Raw genomic sequence first — 18,920 nt, forward strand, 5'->3', positions numbered from 1 at the left:
AGTTGTATGTTTATAAAGGCAAATGCAGAAAGAGGATCTTCCCATAACAGCAGAAGGCCATTATGACTCACCTGCCCACTATACTTTATTTTAGAACTTCTGGCCCATCTGTTGCTGGTCTGGAGACGACGTACACAGGGGGCAATGGTTTCTCCACATCCTACAATAGCCAGAGATGGTTGAACCTGTACTTGTCTGCTTGCAAATTTCTGGATTTGGCACTAGCTTTACCATCTGAAAACCTTCCTCAATTTCAGATGTAAGTAAAAGAGGCTATAATTCAGGTTTTTGAATGTTTAACCATGTTTTTTTCAGTAGAACTCTAGCATTTAAAATCTTTGTTTTCCTATTTCCTTTCTCCTTCTGGCCTTCATCCCAGAGTAGCCCACAGGGCATTCCCTCCCAGCGTCAGYGTGGCCCCCAGAGCAGATGATGCTATCTGGCAGATGAGTTTAAGCCAGTTTTGTTCAGCTTGTGGCTGGAGGCTCTCTGCACCTGTGAGCTAATTAGAAATAGTGGTGATTTATTAAAGTACTTTATTTTTAAAGTATTTAGTTGCAGTAATGTCCAAGAACCCAAAATACACCCACATGTCTCAATGACTAAGGCATCAGATCAGAAGACAGTATGATCTCAGTATGACTTCACTTAAATTACTCCTGCATCATTTGACTGGAAGACGTGTCAAAAACCTGCTTGTGAAGGGGGTGTAGGTTATTCTTTGTCATTAGTTCTTTGTATCTGCAAACTACTTCCCCTCAGCAGTCCTGTTCTGTTGCAAAAATGGATGCAAAGCAACTGGCATTTTCTGAAGACCCCAKAAACGAGAGGCAGCACAGGACAGAACAACCTATCTCGTCTCTTCCCTTACATTGCACAGTAGTGACCAGCTAAGGGCCACTGCCCTGGCACAGGCCTGTAGACGTTTGGTCAGCTTGAATTATCCTATTACTCAGAAGATTGTCGTGCAGTGGGGAAGGGGTTGCACACACTGTGTCAGTTCATGCCCTGTAGTGCTTCTAAATCTAAAATTAATCTTGAATGTTCTTTGATTTATTTTGTCTTCTGGGGAGTTTGTTCATAATTCTCTCTAAACTCTCCATGCAGTCCTGTTCCCCATTATTAGCCAAACTGGTTTTATTAAGACATTTCTCCATAGTCATTACTGTGTATTTATTTCTGGAAAGGAAGTAGTCATGCTGAATCACACTCTCTTTTATGGTGTTCTCATTGAGGCTTGGACTGAATCGTCAAGGAAAGAAACTTCAATTCCCTTTATAGTGTATGATGCAACTAACCAATCTTTACAGTGTAGGGAGGGAAGGGTCCATCTGAGCCTGCTGGAATATGAATAGATAAAATAAATGAGTTTCTGTTATCAGCAGGGTATATTGAGAACATTTGATGTGTTATAGTAAACATTGCACTTGTGCAACAAAATGTTTTAGGTAACTTACATATTTTATAATTCAGAATTACTTTCAGTTCCCTTGTACACAATAGAGATGTGGATGTTGCTGCTTTTAGCTTCTCTGCCCCTTCTTGCTTTTGGCATATTTAAATATGTTAAGAAATTCTAAAGGAGAAAGCAAATGCTCCTTTTCTCAACCACGTTCTCTCTTTATTTTCAGAATATGGCTTTCCTATTCTATCTTGACAAGGATTTTTTTTTTGTTCTTTCTTTAAAATTTAGCTTGACTACCTCATCCTGTCATACTCTTAGGTCTAGTGGAAAAGTCTGTGTTCAGTAAGAATAACATCTGCTTGTGTTATCTCATGGCAGGTATCGTTGGGCTTTTATTCCAGAAGCATCAGATGATTCAGGCTTGGAGGTACGAAGACAGGGCACTCATCAAAGGGAATTTAAACCATATGTGGTACGTCTAGCAAAACTGCTGCGAAAAAGAGCAAAGGTATATCACTTTCTTCCAGTTTTGCTTTTCATTGAAAACTTTCACGTTCAGTAACTTGCAGTACTGTTTTTTGTTTGTGTTTGTTTTTGTTTTGATGGAAAATGGAAAGGAGTTATCTAGTGTGGGAGATTCCCACTGGAGTAGCCTCAGGTCACCACTGGGCAAAAACCATATGCGGGTATGAAGAAAAAATAGACTATGGTCAGTGGCTTTGGAGTATCCAATTAAAAATACTTATTTGAGTAAAAAGTAGAATATGCCTCAAAGTCTAATACATTTTAATGCAGAAATCATTTTCAGATGGTCAGATTTCAAATCATGTACATAGATACTAGTATAATTATCTTTTGAGGTAGAAAAACATTTTTGTTGCTGGTAATCCCATTTAATTATTTAGAAAATGATGTTGCATTTCCATAAATGAGAGAACCAAGAGTTTTGAAACTGTGCAGAGCCAAGGAGGGCTGGGTTTCCTACCCTGAAGCAATTGGAATGAAAGGAAGAAGGCAGGGAGCAATGGAAACAATTCTGGGGGGAAAATGGGCTGTATAATTTGTAAATTAGGAGCAGAATTAGAGCCGTCATTATGTTGGTATGTGAGATATTGTCAAAATCCTTCTTTGGTTAGGGGTGGAGGCCCGATCAGCTAATGAAGCTGATGAAAGCTGACCAAGCCCTGTCCCAGGGAGCTCCTTTCTGCTGCCACAAAGAAAGAAAAATGAAACTGGATACTTTGCTGCTCCTTCTGTGAGGACAGAATCTCCCAGGCAGGCACTTCACTGGCAAAGGCTGCCTGGCTGGGCCAACGAAAGAGGGAGAAAACTCCAAGTCATATGGGAGAAATGTTTTCACTGGATAAAAAAACTATTGCTGACATGCAAGTGGTACATGAAGTTAAGCATAACTTAGCTGCATGTGGACCTGAAATAGTCAGCAAAGGCTCACTACTATGGGGAATAAAACAAGTATTTGATGCATATCTACAGTCTTCATGTTACTGTCTTTGAACTGTGAAAATAAGACTAAAATGTTCTTCTCCAAACAACATGTAAAAGGGGTAACAGGTTTTAGCAGGCTGCTAATCCGGTGTAGCCTCTAACCCTGATGTTTTATGTTGTGTGCTATACCTGTTAGAAAGTTGTCACATTCCAAATGTCTCTGCATGAATTATAAAATATACATGCGGGTAAGTATGATATGCTGAGATAGCAGCATGAAGGGAGGGCATCCACAATATGCTTCAAGAATATACAAAACTTCCAGAATTTCTGAAACCCTATGGTCAAGGCAGCAGTTGCACATTTTGAACCAAAACTGGGGGTATGAGGATGAGCTAAAAATGAGGTAATGAATACTGGTTTCCAGGCCATTTCTTCCTTGTGCAGAGGAGAATACTGTTGTACATAGCTGTGTGTTTCTCTTAGAAAATACTATTTCTGAGCAAAATGTTTCAGTTGACCTTAATTTTACTTCAGGGCACTCTGACCAGTACTCGGACTCACACAGTATGGTGTTTGTCAGGCTCTGTTGTCTGAAAGAAATGTGCTTTAAACCTCCTTTGGCACTACTGGCAATAAACAGAAGAACAAACTGTCAATGCTATTATTGTCTGAATAGTGTCTTGGCCCCACTAGCTCCAGAGCATGATGATTCTGGATAATGGATTTTTTGGGGTGGATGATCTTTTTGCTGAAAAATAGCACCCAACCAACCAACTGCACGGCCTTCATGGCAAAGTATTACTTTGATATATGAAATGCAGTCTGAAAGTTCTCCTCTTTCCTTCCACAGGACAAACAGGAGGACTTTAAGACGATGGTTTTGGAGGGATTGGAGATGGCCAAGCATCAGGTGAGGGTGGCCTTTGATGCTTGAGTTGTGAAACAAACTTACCATAATACCATCACCTTGCAGCCCGGGGTAGTATCTAGCTTTCAGTGAGAAGTGAGAGAGATGAGTCTTTTTAGAGGACAAAGTTGAGAGACTGTGAAGTGAAATAATCACAGGTGCCCTTATTTTTAACTTGGTTTCCTACATCAAATAGATTACACAAAAAAAGAGTTCTAAAAGGAATTATCAACACAAATCATTATAGAATTAAAACAATTTCTGCCACACATAATCCCTAATCTGGTCTCTGTCAAATTACCTGTTTAAGTATCTGACAAATTAGTCGTGTTTTCTAAGCTACTGCTGTGAGGAAATGGCTTGGATGGATTGTATTATTTCATTGCTCACTTAGAGTGAGAGAATTGGTATTGGCACATGCACCCCATTTGGTTGGCTTCTTGGTAACACTAACACTTGGTGTATGCTGGAGCTAGTCTGTGTTCGTCGCTGGGTTATACAGAGCAGTGGAATGAGAATCAGTACTGTAAATTCGCTCTTCTGTGAATCCAGTGCAAAGTGAATCCAATGTGAAATTTTGAAAGGAGAAATTTTAAAAAGTAAAAACTTTTTTAAAATAGGCATCAACTCTTTCTGTCATGGAATGCAGTATTTGTTTTGTTCCAGTTTATTATGTAGCCTTTTGTTTCTTGAAACTTTGTAGAGAATAAATGGTACAGCTAGAATAGTCATCTCCCATGACAGGGAGCCAAACAGAACCAAAATAAAATACTAAATACATTCATATTTAATACTAATCTAATCACTTTTTATGAAACAGATATCATGAAGGCTCCTGAATTGGAAAAGACAGTTCCTTTCACTTAAAGGGCAAAAATCGTTTTTGTAAAAAAAGTGATTCCCTGAATAAATGTTTGCTCAAAGGCTGCATAATCAAAAATCCCTACTTTACACTCTCCTCCCATTGGTGTTTTTTTTCCCCTTCCCCCTTCATTCTCTTTTCCTTACCACACCTGCTCTTCCATTTTCCCATCCCCTGGGATGCGGCTGGTGACCACAACCAGGCAGCCTGTGGGAGTCTCGGGAGCTCCTCTTGGCCCCTGCCTCGGCAGATGCGTTGCAGGAGCAGTGGGAGGAGGCGCTGCTCAGAGGCAGATCAGGACGTGGCTCTCGCTGATGCGGCCTTTGTGCTTCCCATTTCTCCTTCCTCCTGAAATAAAAACCAGCATTGCTGGACCTCTGCTTCATGGCGTTAACTCTCCTATACTGGTCTATCAATCATAGTCCAAACAAGGAGTTTCTAGTGTTGATATGATCTTATTTTCTAGATTTGAATGTGATTTTTTTGAGTCAAAAAAAAGGAAATGAGCAGATGATTGCCATGTAAGCAGCAGGATATTAGTGCTCAGATGTTTTCATGTACAGATATTTAAGGTAACTCTAAACAGGGTTATCAGAGTGTACTGACACACTTCCCGTAAGTACTCCCTGGTGTGTGACTGCTGCCTTCACTGGTGGGGTTCCAGAAATCTCTCCTGTGAAATTCCCCCCCTAGATGGAAGGTGTGTAACCATGGCTTTCAGAGAACCCATGATGAGTAATTAATTGAACTGTTTTCCTTTGTGAAAACTAATGTCTGCTCAGAGCCTTTGTGGGCATTAATAATGATGTCCTTGTCCTGAAAGCTCGGAACTCTAGTTTCAAAGCAAAGGTACTTCATTTCTATTCTAACTAACTTCTTTTAGGTTTCATTTATCACTGATGCTGGCAGTAGGGTGAAACATGAATGTTGCTATAGGAAATGGGCCTGCTTTAGAAAGCAACTTAGCCAGCACATGACTTTTCCAAGCAGCTACGGTGCTGGGTGTAACATCAGCTTTGGCTGTGTTTGTGCTAGCCAGTGGGATGTCACAGCAGGAGCAGCTGCATAGAACAGCACAGCAGGTGCCGGGGCCTGACGCATGCTGCGGGGCCTGGCTTGCTTTGGGCCAGCTCTGGCCTGAGGCGGTGGACTGCAGCATCTGGTGGCAGCTGGGCACAGCTTTCACTTTAGTCCAGCCGACCAGACACCAGCCTCTGTCATCCTGGCCACTGCCACCACACAACAAAGCATGGTAGGGGGCAGGAGCAGGAGAGCTGCTGCAAAAGCTGTGCTCCAGTGGATGCACATTTTGTTGATATAGGACAAGTATTTTATGGAATATAGAAAAATACCTATTGGGCATTACAGTCTGTTTTGTTTGTACCTGTACTTTTTCTGTTCTGTCCTGTATTGTTTCATATTTCTCTGTATTTACAGAAAAACCCAGAGGAGGAGAGCTCAGGGAAAACGTTAAGCTGGGAACCAGGTCGCTTACTTTTAACCATCTACACTGTTCGCAGCATTGAGCAGCTTTTGCCTTTCTTTAATGTACTCAGCCAAGTTTTTAACAGCAAAGTCACAAGCAGATGTGTTGGACACTCAGGGAGCCCTGTCCTTTACCCCAACTCTTTTCCCAATAAGGACATAAAAATGGAGAATCTCAAGACATTCTCCAGCAAAGCAAGGCAAAAAATTGAAGAGATGGTTGAGAAGGATTTTCTTGAAGGTGTCATAAAAACATGAGCTCAAGTGGTACTATTCATCTGATATGTAATGTAACTATTTAAATGAAATACTGTATCATCTTTCCCAGTTGTATAGCATTCTTTTCTTACTTTGTACGTAATGAAATACTTAATGTTGTATTTAATTTAAATATTTGTAAATAAGAGTTCTGGATATGGCCTGAATCAAGTTTAAATATTGGTGGCTCATATTGATTATGGTGCCTACTATTTACAGTACACTTGTTTTGTTGTCTTGAGGTCTGTCTTAAAAAAAATGCTAAAAAATACAAGGTGCGCATTTTTTCAATTTGTTTCCAGTTTATTTCTGTTGTCTGGGGTTTTTTGACTTACTAGAACATCATACACTTATTTGGCAATCTGGAAAATGCCATCATACTAGGAGTTAATATAGGATTAAAATGAAAAAAAACCTTTGCCGGAGGTAGATAGCTGCAACTGAAATGTGTGGATTTGTAATATGTGTATATTTAAAATATTAGATCCCATTAGCCCAGCCCCTTCAAACTGCTGGGAGGGGGGTCACAAGCTTGTCTCTGTCCCCCTCCATCTTAAAAACTATGATAAGTACCATTAAAGCAATTTGTGATAATTTCATGTATATATTTCACATATTTCATAAAAACAATTTCTCTAATGAAGATATTGCAATAACACGTTGTTTGTTTTCAAATGCCATTGAACTGAGGTGAACATGGACGATGCAGTTGCTGTGGCAATAGTGGAAGTGATACTTCTGCAGTAGTAAGGCTGAGCTAAAGCTACTGCGAGCGGAGTCACAACAGAGTCAAGCACAGCTACTGCAAGTGCACTGACGGCATGGGAGCTTGCTTTAGGCACAATGTGTCATTAACCTATTAAATAAGCAGGGGTTCAAATTCATCACTGTAAGAAACACTAAAATAGTAAAGCAATAGTTACCCTGTTAGAGTGCTTGTAAACAGGGAGCATGATAGGTATACCTTTTATTTAGCTTGCAGTATGGAAAACTTACTCTGACTCTCAACTGTTGAAAGCAGGTGTTTCATTACCTGTTTGTGACCACCTAGGGCTAGAAGACAGACACATCTGTCTGGGGTGACTCGGCTGAAGGAGGTGGATTGCTCTCAGTCAGTTTTTTTTGGCTTTCCTGCTTGATAGCAGCAAGGCTTTAAGCTTCAATAGAGCCTCTGCACTAGCCCAAACCCTAGTCTGGGTGGCTAATCTCCCTTGTATGCTGCCTGGGGAAGGGCTGGTAACCAGATTATTGCTAGTAGAAAAGATGAGTCTTCGTGCTTAGAAGACTCGAGTTGTAGTCTTCCTTCTGGACATGACCAGGCCCCTGCATGGCAAGAAGTGACACTCAAGGCACACATTTGCTTGCATCTAGCTCAGTTCAACTTCAGAAGTTAGACAAATGAGGGGGGGAAACACCCAGCAGAAAGAGGTAAGTTACCAACAAGGTAAGAAATAGTAGGGGGAAAAATATTGTGCTCAGTCCTGATTAATCCCTTTTACAATCAAGAATGGCTTGATATGTCCACACTAACACATGATAAAGTAATATTGAATAAGTCAAGTTAGGCACTTTAAGTGCAGTTGTATCCTTTGTTATAGAGGCTGGGGTGGTGTTCCTACTCCACCAGCGAGATGGTAAACAGCCAGGCTTACTTCATGGGCAAGGGCATCAGCGTTCTCCTATGAAATATTAAAAAAGTTAGTTACATTATGTTGCAAAGTATCTTCAGTRTTATAAATTTAGATTATATATGCAGTAGTAAGGCAAGAGTTTTCTTGTAAATGCTGTGTTCCCTATCTTGCTCTGTCATCTTCAGCTGTCTTCTACCACAGTGTCTTGCTGGCAGGAGGAAGGGGGTAGGAGAACGTGACATGAGAAGAGCAGGACCACTGATTTTGGTGACAACTTTAAGCTCACATACGGACTAATTCTTAATTCCAGACAAAGTTTATTTTTGATTCCCCCCTTAAGAAATCATGCAGTTACTGACTGCTTCAGTAACTTACTTTCCTTTTTATCTTGAGTACTAAGAAGGTTGATTGTCCTTTCAAAATCCTTTAGTGTCAGATATGGCTTTATAAATATCTCACCTTTACAGGTAAACATTAAAAACATTAAAAATTATGATTTTATCTTTATAAAATCATAAGAGATTTTTTGTGATCACTAAGTTTAAGTTTTTTCCAAATTTAGGAATGGTTACATTTGATTAAATGACCAATATTTAAACATACTTCTCCCTCCCACATGCAATGCTAATCAGAAAAATTGCAGAACTTAGATCCACTTTATAGACCTGCTGTTTCAGCTCTGACCTGTGTGTCTGCTTCAGCATATATCCTAACTATATCTTCTGTTCCTGATGGACGGACAAACGCTCGTGATGATTTGTACTTCTTTACAAGTGCATCAATTTTCTCTTGTAGTCCTGGGGGTGCAACCACACGCCTTTCTGCATCTGTTGTGCCAATAACTTGCCTGTCTGCAACCTACAACATCAGAAACAGACAATTTACTGTTGTGCTGTAACTGTATGATGAGAGCAGAAGAAAACAACCACTGATGAGACAGACTGAACTCCTTCAGTTTTTGAWACATTGCATTATCTTGAGCAAGACCTCAGTTTGGGAGTTGCCTACTTAACTCACTCAAAGATTTTGGGATCCTTAAGATTCCTGCTAGGCTACTGCTCATCATGTATTAAGCAAGTCTTGATAAGATTCAGCCACTTAATCTGGAAAGAGAGTCAGTTCTAGCATGAGGGGCTGAACTGCTAGGCTGACCATGCCTCCTTGGTTAGCCTCCAAACTGAAGCTGCAACTTCTCCCAGTAGATCAGAATGCTTAAACTCTCTTCTCTGGTTAATTTAGAGCCCAGAGCTCCCTTACTGTGTCCTTAAATCTAACAGAATGCTACCACATGGCAGTCTCTCTCCTCAGACCTGCAGGTCTTTGAATGTTGGCAAATGTAAGAAAAAGACACGAGAGCTTGAGTATTTCATTTATATTTAATTTGTAAGAAGTGACACACCAAGAAAAATTCATCCAGCCTAGGAAGTAGGGGCCTCTGAAAAATAGAGAAGCAGAGTTCAGATTTTAGCTAGAACAAAGAAAGAGACTGGAACCTATGTCACTTACACTCTTATGAAGGGGAAAAAAAAAAAAAATCAGTCCTTACATTTCACTTTTGCTTGTGGTTAAGAGGATCAGAGTATTAGTGTATCTAGTGTGTATCTTCAAGAAACACATCCCATTTGGAGGTCTGAAAGAAAAGTTGCAGCAATGCTGCAATCCTCTCCCTAGCATTTAGAGTTCTTCTCAGCCCACTGGGTTTTGAGACTATCAGGAAAAACCTTCCAATCCTCATTTTCCAAACAAAAAGTCACCTGCTGGGATATAGAGTTCTGTGTCCCTTTTGTGCTCTTGAGTCCTAATCATTCAATCTGCTTGTTCCTTTGTGTGAAAAGCATAATTAAGTTTAAGAAAAAGTTTCAGATGCACTGTTAACAGACCCTTTCATCACCAAAGAGAGCATGTGAGACAGCAGATATTCTACCAAACAGCAGCACTACCTTATATAACCACTGATGTTAATTTGCATTCACTGTTAATTCAAAATAAATAACAAGCTACTTTGCCATTCAATTTTTGTTAGTTTTCTTTCATTTAAAGAGGTGGCTGTTATTTCATCATATGTATGTCATATTTTATTTTACTCCAAGTGAAATTCTGATCTTTTCTCCTTGCTTTATGTGGCTTATTCCAACAGGCCTTTTAAGCCCTAAAATAAAGGGGTTTTTGGAGAGAGGGGAGGGAGGGGAGGGATTAGATGCAGGCAAGCTATTCTAGAGCAGGGCTGCACGACACTGCTGTAACCTGAGTCAGCACCATGTACTAACACGCACTAACCTGAACTTTGAGTAGCCGATTTGGAAGGTCGGTGTAGATGGCATCCCACTGTTGCACRGTAAAACCTTTCAAAGCCAGGATTGCTTCAATAACCAGCATGTCTGAGATAGCATCACCAATTGTCTATTGATGAGGGCAGGGAGGAGAAATAAAATGGAGAAGTCAACAGTGAAGGAATGCAGGCATGATCTAATCACTAAGCTTCTGCCTGAAGAGGGTGAAAATGAAGGCAGGCTGACTTGCTACAGGCTAGGTGGGTTTTGTTCCCATTACAGTGTGGCAGGAGGAGCATTGCAGAAGAGGCACATAACTTTGTTACAACAACAGCATAATTGTACAGTTCTGCAGGGGGCAAGTGCTAGGCATTACCTTTCCTAATAAGGACTGGCACATCGTCTTTGTTGGGGGGTCAGGCTGCTTGAAGCTGACCTGTGACATTTGATTTGGCACTACCCTGAGAAATAATGTCTGTGCTAAGACAGGGATTCCCATGGCTGTGTGGACATGGGCACTGGAATACCTCCCCTCCTCCCTTCACAAAGGTTAGTGAAAAGCATTAGTTGAAAGATTACTTTTTATTGAACTGTCACATATTATCACTAGGTTTTGATGTCATCCAATTCCCTCTTTTTTTTGTTCTGAACCCAAAAGGCTATACCAGATAAAAGTATTCTACATTCATTCATGTAGAAAGTATGACATCTTTCTCAATAAGACTGTTACTGATGTGCCCTTCTCCTTGTCCCCTTTCGTTATGGCACACTGCTTCCTACTCCAGTGGTCCCTGGCAGTAGCCTCACAGGTACTACTAAACAGGGTTAGCCCATGCCTTTCAACATGCTGACTTGTTTCTCTCAGCTTTTACCTGATTAATCAGGTCAATCATGTTTTCAAGCATCTTTGCTGCTTCTCTTATTTCATCATCTTTTTCCTCTTTTGCCACTTGTCTTATTTTAGTTTCAGCAGCTTTACTAAATAATACCTAGAACAAAAAGGTCAGAGCATATCATCAATACACATCAAGAACTGGGACACATGCAACAGCGAGGAGGGGAGAAAACCTTTTGTTATTTAAGCCAGAAAATCATCATTAAGGTTTGCTTCCATGAACTCCCATCCCCACAGAAAATACAGAGGAGCTGATGGCACTGCCAGGAAAAAGGAGGAAAGGAGAAACAAGTCTATTCTCAAAGAAGGAGATAAAAGTCTTGCTTATATATGCAAGCAGAGAGTGGAAAAAAAACTCCTCTCTGGCTAATTTGACTAAATTTTTTGTACATGATGGCTGCAATTCTTGCACGTTACACATACATACTTACTGTGCCATGTCCATTTGCCTCAAAGTACACACCAACATCAAACTCCTGGGCCTTGTGATGCAGGTGTTTCACTCCTGTTTTGACACAGTGAACAGGTACCTACAACCCAAAAATATACAGAGAACATACACAGTCACAAGTGGCTGGTAACTGCAGGTGAGGTGATGACTAAAAAACACAGTAATTCAGAAAGTGCCAGGAACTTAGCAACCAACCCAGGAGTGCTACTAACCAACCTGTGTTTCACAACTACTGATTCACCAGAGCTCAAATTATCCACTACTTCTGCAGCTTGGATTTAAAAGAGGTTTTTCATTTCTTCGAATGGAAACAAAGGCTGATTTAAACAACAAAATAAATAAATAAATAAAAATCACACACACGCACATACACACACACACCCCATGAAAACTCCTACTTATTTAATGGTTTCAGGGAACATAAGTTTTCTAGCCAAACTGAAATTCCTCAGCACAGTTTTTGCCAACAAACAGCAAACCACATTTCAGTAGCAAAGAACATTCAGCATGTTGCAAAAATAAACAGTCTCAACGTATCAAAGAGCCTTTACTGACTCACTTCTTTGCAAAGCCATAAACTTCTGCAATTCCAGAAGTAACAGAGGATTTTGTTTAACTTTTGCGTACTTGTTTTTTTTTTAAATCAGTAAAATCTGGCTAGAACTTTTTGATCTTTGCTCCCGTGGGTCTCCTTTACCACCAAGAAATTAAGAACTAGTACAGGCTTGAAGGAGTCATTTATTTGAGTCCAATATAAGTTTTCCTAGTGATTGCATTGTAACAGCATTTATTAAAAAAGGAAACACTGTTTACACTAAACACCATTTGCAGAAAACTACCAGTAAGAGACTGGGAAATACCTTCATTGTTTCCTCAAGGTAGCGCGTTGAACTCCCGTTGGCATATGCTGTCTGTACCACTGCCATCTTTAAAGTCTGTTCCACCTGAGCAAACCAAGAAGTGCTTTACTGTGATACACACATATTCAGAGGAGTGGGATAAGTGGAAAGATAATCAGAATTATTCAGCGGTGTGTAGGACTAAACTATGTTCTCCTACAGGCACAAATTCCTGGGCATCAGAGGAAGGTGCTAGTTCAGACCAAAGAATTAAGAATTAAGATAACAAATTCCATCTACGTGTTTGTGTATCACATTTTTAGTGACTGGCTTGAAGCAGCTCTCCATCCAGTCACCTTATTAAGCTTTCCTCACCATTTTTCAGATTCAGCAAGCTCAGTGCATTGACCAGACACATGGAGTTATACAGGGCCATATTCACAAGTAATAAATTCGAAGCTTCTAGAGCAAAACAAGCAAAGGCTGGTGGTGAGCACAAATTCTCACTGGTCAGCATCTCCGTCACAGTGTAAGAAATGAACCAACATTGCAGAAACCAGAACCAGTATAACTTGTTTAGGTTTAGTCTTATAGACACCAACAAAAATCTAGGAAGGCTTCTGAAAAAGAAAAGCTTTCTCTCTATCCCTTGAGAGGAGAGGATGGTRTGCTGCAAATATTAATTATGGAAGATGCCATGACAACATACAAACTCTGGGGCCGTCACAAACAAGTTTTCAGACAAATGAGTTGTTCCATGTTCATAAAGCTTCACAGAAATGCTGAGTTAAGAAGTAAACCCAAAAAATTTATTGAAAGGTACCAAAACAAAGGAAATGGTATAACACTACATTGTACATGGAAACTGGAAAAGTTCTCTCTCACTAAGAAGAGCTTCAAGGTTAAGATTTCAGCACTCAGATTTTTATTTAGAGCATGGAAATCACTCCCTTGTAAAAGCAACATTTTTGGCATACCAGTGAAGTACAGAAGTGATCTCTTTCTAAACTTCAGGTTCACTTTAGTCAGATGTAGAAAGATTGCATACGTACAAACACACACAGCTTCTTCAGAGTATGTTACATTTTGCCAAATTAAAATGTCAGCATTCATTTCATATGTTTGAGTTACCTTGACAAGAAGTTCTTTAAGGAAGATACTAATTAAAGTTGCTATTTTATCTCCATCGATTAGATGAAAATGGTCAGTTGTGTCCTTATAGTAATAAACAATTCTATCTGCATCTCCATCAAGTGAGCAGCATCTCTCATTAGGCTTCATGTCTAGCCCTAGTGCACAGAGTTAATAAATGCAAGTTAGAGACAGAAAAAGATACAAAATGTTTAATTCCAGTGTGGATCACATGCAGAGATTAGTTCTGTGCAGACACATACAAAAATGACGCTCAAAGGCAAGACACTGCCTTTGTTTGAGTCTCGCAACAGGAAAACTGTACTGAATGGCAACTGCAAAGTACATATTCATTTCAAAAAAAACAAACAGTAAACTCAAAAATGCAGGTTCTCTGAAGATTTGTTGTGCTACACCTTCTCATGAGGTGTATATGAAAATCAATCCCAGAATTACAGCATGTAGTAACATCTCAGTAAACTTTGGAAAGAAGTGCTGGACATCAGTTATGGCAGGAGAATAAAAATCTTGCGAAAGAAAAATGTCCACACCCCTCACACACACTTAGTCACCACCGAGTTTATTGCAGGAGCCACATCACCAGTGGCCAATTGCCTTCCTCCACAACATGGCAGAGCGAGCTAATGTTTGCAGAGTGACACACAGGGAATCTGAAGCAGCGAGCAGTCCCTGGCTGACATTAGCCCTCCCCTGCAGCACCTCTGAGCGCAGGCTGCAGCTTACGGCACACCTTTGGGCACGGAGGCAAACTGCACTTGGGCAGAGGAGGGCCACAGAGCGATGGTCACCTGCATTTCCTGACACGTGGCAAATCCACTGTATGCTCCTGGTGTCGTCCCATCACATACCTCACCCTCCAAGAAATATGTGAATTAACCATTTTTCTCTCGCATCAAGAACCTTTTTCTTCAACATATATTTTAGGCCCGTTTTAATTTTAAGCTATTCCCACCTGCTAGCCTTGTGTCTCCCCTTTGCTTTTCACACACGAGACTCCCTCTCCTAATATCAGACAAGCATGCACACCCACATCAGTGATGCCATCATCAAAGCTGAGTTACAGCAAGACACGTCAAAGAAATCCTACCATCACCACAATCCCCATTGTACAGCAACCATCACCACAATATCTCAGAGCTGTACAAAACATATACAAGTGGATCTGCTGACTGTAAAACACCTCATGTTTAGTTTGCTTGATATTTGATGTATACAACAAAGTATATAATGTGTGAGCCAGAACCTGCCTCAAAACTTCTTCCAGTACTAGTCAAACTGCTTCATGCCAATACAGAAACAGCTAGGAAGCAGTCACCATCTGACACAGCAGTACCACACAAAAATGATCTGGTCTGTTATTAAGGTAAATTTTGCTTTTCTCCAAAATCCTGGCCAAGATTGTTCCACTCATGTTAACCTCACAGATCATTTCTCAGAAACTGTGCAGCTGGCCACCCTCTAGGCTGATTTCAGAAGCCTTCAGGAACTCGCCAGGGAGCACCAAAAGATATACTGCACCCTGCAGCTGCTTGTTGGAGAAGCATGTTTTAGCACACAACCAGGGGACAGGAAAAGGCAAACTAGGTAATGCCCACCCTGCTGACACCTTCTGCCCTTCAGAGCATAGGAAACTATACTCCAATACTTCCCTCTTTCTTCTCCTGCACATCCACAGTGACACAGTTCAAGTGCAATTAGGGAGGTATGCTAACATGTCCCACTTCCTTTGAGGTACTCAAGCTAAAATGTGAGGTTAATGACAACTACAAGTTTCRAGAGGTTGAGACTCCCAATGATTTTAAATCAGGAGCTGTCACCACTTCATACTTCAGAGAAATCAGCTAGTTTATTTCAGTGACTGATTATGAAACCACGTTTTCTTTTCAGAACACAATCCTGCGCAGAAATGACAAAGGTGGCTCCCCTCACTCCCCATTCAAGCCAGAATCTAGATACAATACACAAACATCCATTTCCAGCAGGGATTGCCACTGTGCCATTTCTTTTTCAAGATTTCTCCAGTAAGCAAGCAGCATGGCAAAAGAAAAATGAAACTGTAGCTTGGTGTTCAGCTTTGGCTAACAGTTGCGGGGGGGGTGCAGTTGTCGTAATGAAGAACTCAGTTTAGCAAAGATCTAGTACTCAAACTAGCTTACTCTCCCAGTCTGGGGATTTTATTTTATGCATTTTCCAGGAATATGGTTCAAGTCATTTCCTCACTGACTTCTGTAAATCAGCCTGTCTGCCGGTACAAGGGTGCTATTTATCCCAGCTGTTCCTCAGGAACCTGAAAAAGTGCCTGCAAGCCCAGACCAAAATTTAAATGTTTCTTGATAATACAAAGCGAGGCAAAAGCTAGTTAGTCCTCACCAATCTTTGGGCTCCACCAACTCTAGCATTCAGACCAGACTGTCAAACATATTTCAGCCAGTTGGAGACACACCGTAGTCCTCCAAACAATTTAGACTAACATATTCCAGGGTTGTGCCAAAAACAGCTGTAGGATTCTCCTTTTCCATTTTGCAAGCAGAACCATTCATAGAGTCACTTAGTAAGACATCAGGGAATTCATCTAATCTGACAATGATGTGCCATTGCTACACCCTGTACTTTCAGACCTGGAGAGGTTAAATGATACAGAATTACTGACTACATACCTCTAGGTGGTTTCTGATGAACTTTTACATAATCTGCACCACATAAGTGATTGAGCTTCTCCTTGGTTCCATCATTATACAGGTGAATTAGTACTTCCTTTGGAAAGTAGCGCTCCATTTCCATTAGTTTCAGGGCTCCTATTCCATTGGCACAGTCAATCTTCAGATGCCTTTGACTGTCTCCAGAGCTGGGAGAATTAGCCTAAGGGAAGAAGGGGGTAGGTGAACTTATACCCTAGTTTAAAACCATAAGTTCTCTCAGCACACCTACAGACATGCTGAATTCAAAACTTTAGACCTGGTTTAGGCTAACAAACAGAAAATACGCATTTTGTATATTTGCATGAAAACAACAATTAACAGTATTCACCTGTTTGATCAGTTCTACAAAAGCTTTGGCTAGTTTTTGGTAATAACCTTCCAGCGTTGCTTTCCCATACTGTCCTTGGGTGTTTTGACAGCAGACCATGTAATGTAGCTGTGGTGTTGTCACCAGACCATAATCTAACACAAAACAAAAGGCACAATATTCAGAAATAAAATACTAAACTCATTCCTTCTTACGGTCTTACAATATTTGCTATTTTACAGCAAACAGACAAATGCAGTGCAGGAAACCCATATAAAAATTTTCAAGCTCTGTTACGGAAAGAAGTACCACCCTGCATTATGCAATACAACTATCCTGAAAAAAAGAGACTGCTATAAGCAAAAACAGAAATGGTATCTGGGCTACTGTGTTAGATCTACATAAGAGATTCACATTTACACAAAAACATGAAATCAAACCAGAACTGAAAGCTCAACATACCATGGTATTGTCCACCTAGAATGAAGATACCATCTATTACTGACTGGGAAAGTTTCTTGCTGCTTGGTCTAGAAAAAAAGGAAACACCTTATATACTTTGGAAGGAAGTGTATGGAGAAGATGACTATCTGTATACTGTAGGGTCCTACTAACAGAAAATTTTAAGAGAATACTAAAGTTTAGAAGAATAGAGATGTTTAAAAACATTATGCCAGAAAACTGCAAAGACAGGTAAACTTCTAAACACATGGATATGACACAATATCCACAAAAAAAACTCAATAGGGTATCCAGTTCAGAAGGAGTACCAAGAAGTTTTTGTAATTATCAGGGAAGCTACTGTAGTAACAATATTGGAAAAAGCTTGTTTTTATTGCAAAGGACATTTTCATACTTGAATAATTACTTTAACAGGTACCAGACTAGGTGTAAAAACATGTAATCTGGTTGTGGAGAGCTAAAAATCCAATAACACCCACGAACAAAACTTTGGCACCTCAATAAAAGCAGCATACTTCTATAGTATTTTGTAATTACCTGGTATCTCTACCAATAAAAACCAAAGAATCTTTGTGCAGGTCCACTGCTTCTTTTTGGCAGATTTCAGTCATTACTTTCTGTAATTCTTGCTCCTCTGCATTTGCTAGCTGTGTAGCGTACTCTTCCCACAACGGATGCAACATTTCACCATGAGGATCGATCAGCTTTACACCATTATCTTCCTTAGAAGAAAACAGAATAAAATGTACTAAGCCTAAGACATGGAAACTAAACAAAACCTCTTTGAAGACAGCCAAAACATATGGATTAATCAAATTGCTTCTCCAAACTTTGAGCATTTCTGGGAAGAAATAGCTTAGCTACCAAACCCGCAACAAGCCCAAACAAGTAATGTAATCAGCATATTAAGTCACCTGCCTCCCTATTACCATTTTGCTACGAAATTTACTTGACATTAAAATGAGATAATGGGAGATCCCATAACCGGGAATACCCCACAGCAGCAGAAGCCTACATGCCTTATTTGTAACTGCTACAACTTTTTATTTTTTAAACTAACAGATTTTGCTCAAAGGTTTGTCTCAAGGGTGCTCTTAGCTTGCCAACCTTACAAATTCCCTACATGCAGCATTTACTTTTCCAAATGAGATAAAACGACAGTGCTGTATACAAGGAAAAGCAACTTCAAACATGCAATCGATGGTATTTGCAGGGAGCAGTCTGCACACATGCTTTAATTAGGTGCATAAGCTTGCAGGATCTGGTCTCTGGGCACTTTTTGTTCCTACCGTTATGAAGAGTTTTGGTTCCACCAGAGTGATCACATCTGCTTTTTTTATTTTATTTTTTTTTAAATAAAGGTTGCTCTTACTTCAGGATTGTGAGATGCGGTGACCATGACGCCAATGGTAGCGGCGGTGGCTTTGGACCTGAGAACCGCCAGGAAGCCCATGCGGAACATGACGTGATCGAGCCGCTCTGCCTTGGTGCGAAACCCGGCGGTGCCGTACTGAAGAGCGAGCCCAGCGGGCTTCGGGTGTAACGGCGAGCATTTTTTAATCGCTTCGAAATCCATCGCTAGGAAAGGAAGGAGTACAGCTGCCAGGGAGAGGAACCCCGCCAACGTAACACGTTTTGTGGTTATTTCACTGGGAAGCCCGTAGGTCTCTCAGCCTGGGGTCAACGCAAACGCCGCTCATAGCCCTGTTAAGCACCGCGGCGCGGCGCGGCGCGGCGCGGCGCGACCGCCCGCACAACGGCCACTAACGGCCCCTCCCCCGCGCGACCCCAACGGCCGCCTCCGTTCCGTCCCGTCCCGTCCCGCCCCGCCCCGCCCCGCGCGCGGCC

At 40.8% G+C, this 18,920-nt stretch overlaps 2 protein-coding genes across 7 annotated transcripts in view; one reads left to right on the forward strand and one right to left on the reverse strand.

Annotated features, from left to right (window-relative positions):
- DOP1A (DOP1 leucine zipper like protein A) overlaps window positions 1–6,657 on the forward strand; it is a 61,722-nt gene extending 55,065 nt beyond the window's left edge. For 2 of the 6 annotated variants that reach the window (XM_026080230.1, XM_026080232.1), the window contains 4 exons: window positions 95–259; window positions 1,784–1,913; window positions 3,705–3,764; window positions 6,061–6,366. In XM_026080230.1, the coding sequence (XP_025936015.1) occupies window positions 95–259; window positions 1,784–1,913; window positions 3,705–3,764; window positions 6,061–6,366 (661 nt within the window). Of the gene's footprint in view, window positions 1–94; window positions 260–1,783; window positions 1,914–2,541; window positions 3,797–6,060 lie in introns of those variants that run through there. The other 4 variants (XR_003255843.1, XM_026080228.1, XM_026080231.1 and 1 more) reach the window with 4 other exon arrangements.
- An 88-nt stretch (window positions 6,658–6,745) lies between these two features.
- Window positions 6,746–18,834, reverse strand: PGM3 (phosphoglucomutase 3). Its single transcript, XM_026080233.1, has 12 exons — window positions 18,445–18,834; window positions 17,610–17,794; window positions 17,073–17,140; window positions 16,632–16,765; window positions 16,262–16,463; window positions 13,584–13,741; window positions 12,474–12,557; window positions 11,594–11,692; window positions 11,140–11,256; window positions 10,275–10,397; window positions 8,682–8,855; window positions 6,746–8,045 (listed from the first exon to the last, which is right to left on the reverse strand). Exons 1-12 carry the CDS (start codon window positions 18,646–18,648, stop codon window positions 7,959–7,961), a joined length of 1,635 nt encoding a protein of 544 aa, XP_025936018.1. The 5' UTR covers window positions 18,649–18,834; the 3' UTR covers window positions 6,746–7,958.
- Window positions 18,835–18,920: the final 86 nt, after the last annotated feature.

This window comes from Apteryx rowi, unplaced genomic scaffold (genome assembly GCF_003343035.1).
Source record: "Apteryx rowi isolate R43461 unplaced genomic scaffold, aptRow1 scaffold_512, whole genome shotgun sequence".
NCBI classification, from domain to species: domain Eukaryota; kingdom Metazoa; phylum Chordata; class Aves; order Apterygiformes; family Apterygidae; genus Apteryx; species Apteryx rowi.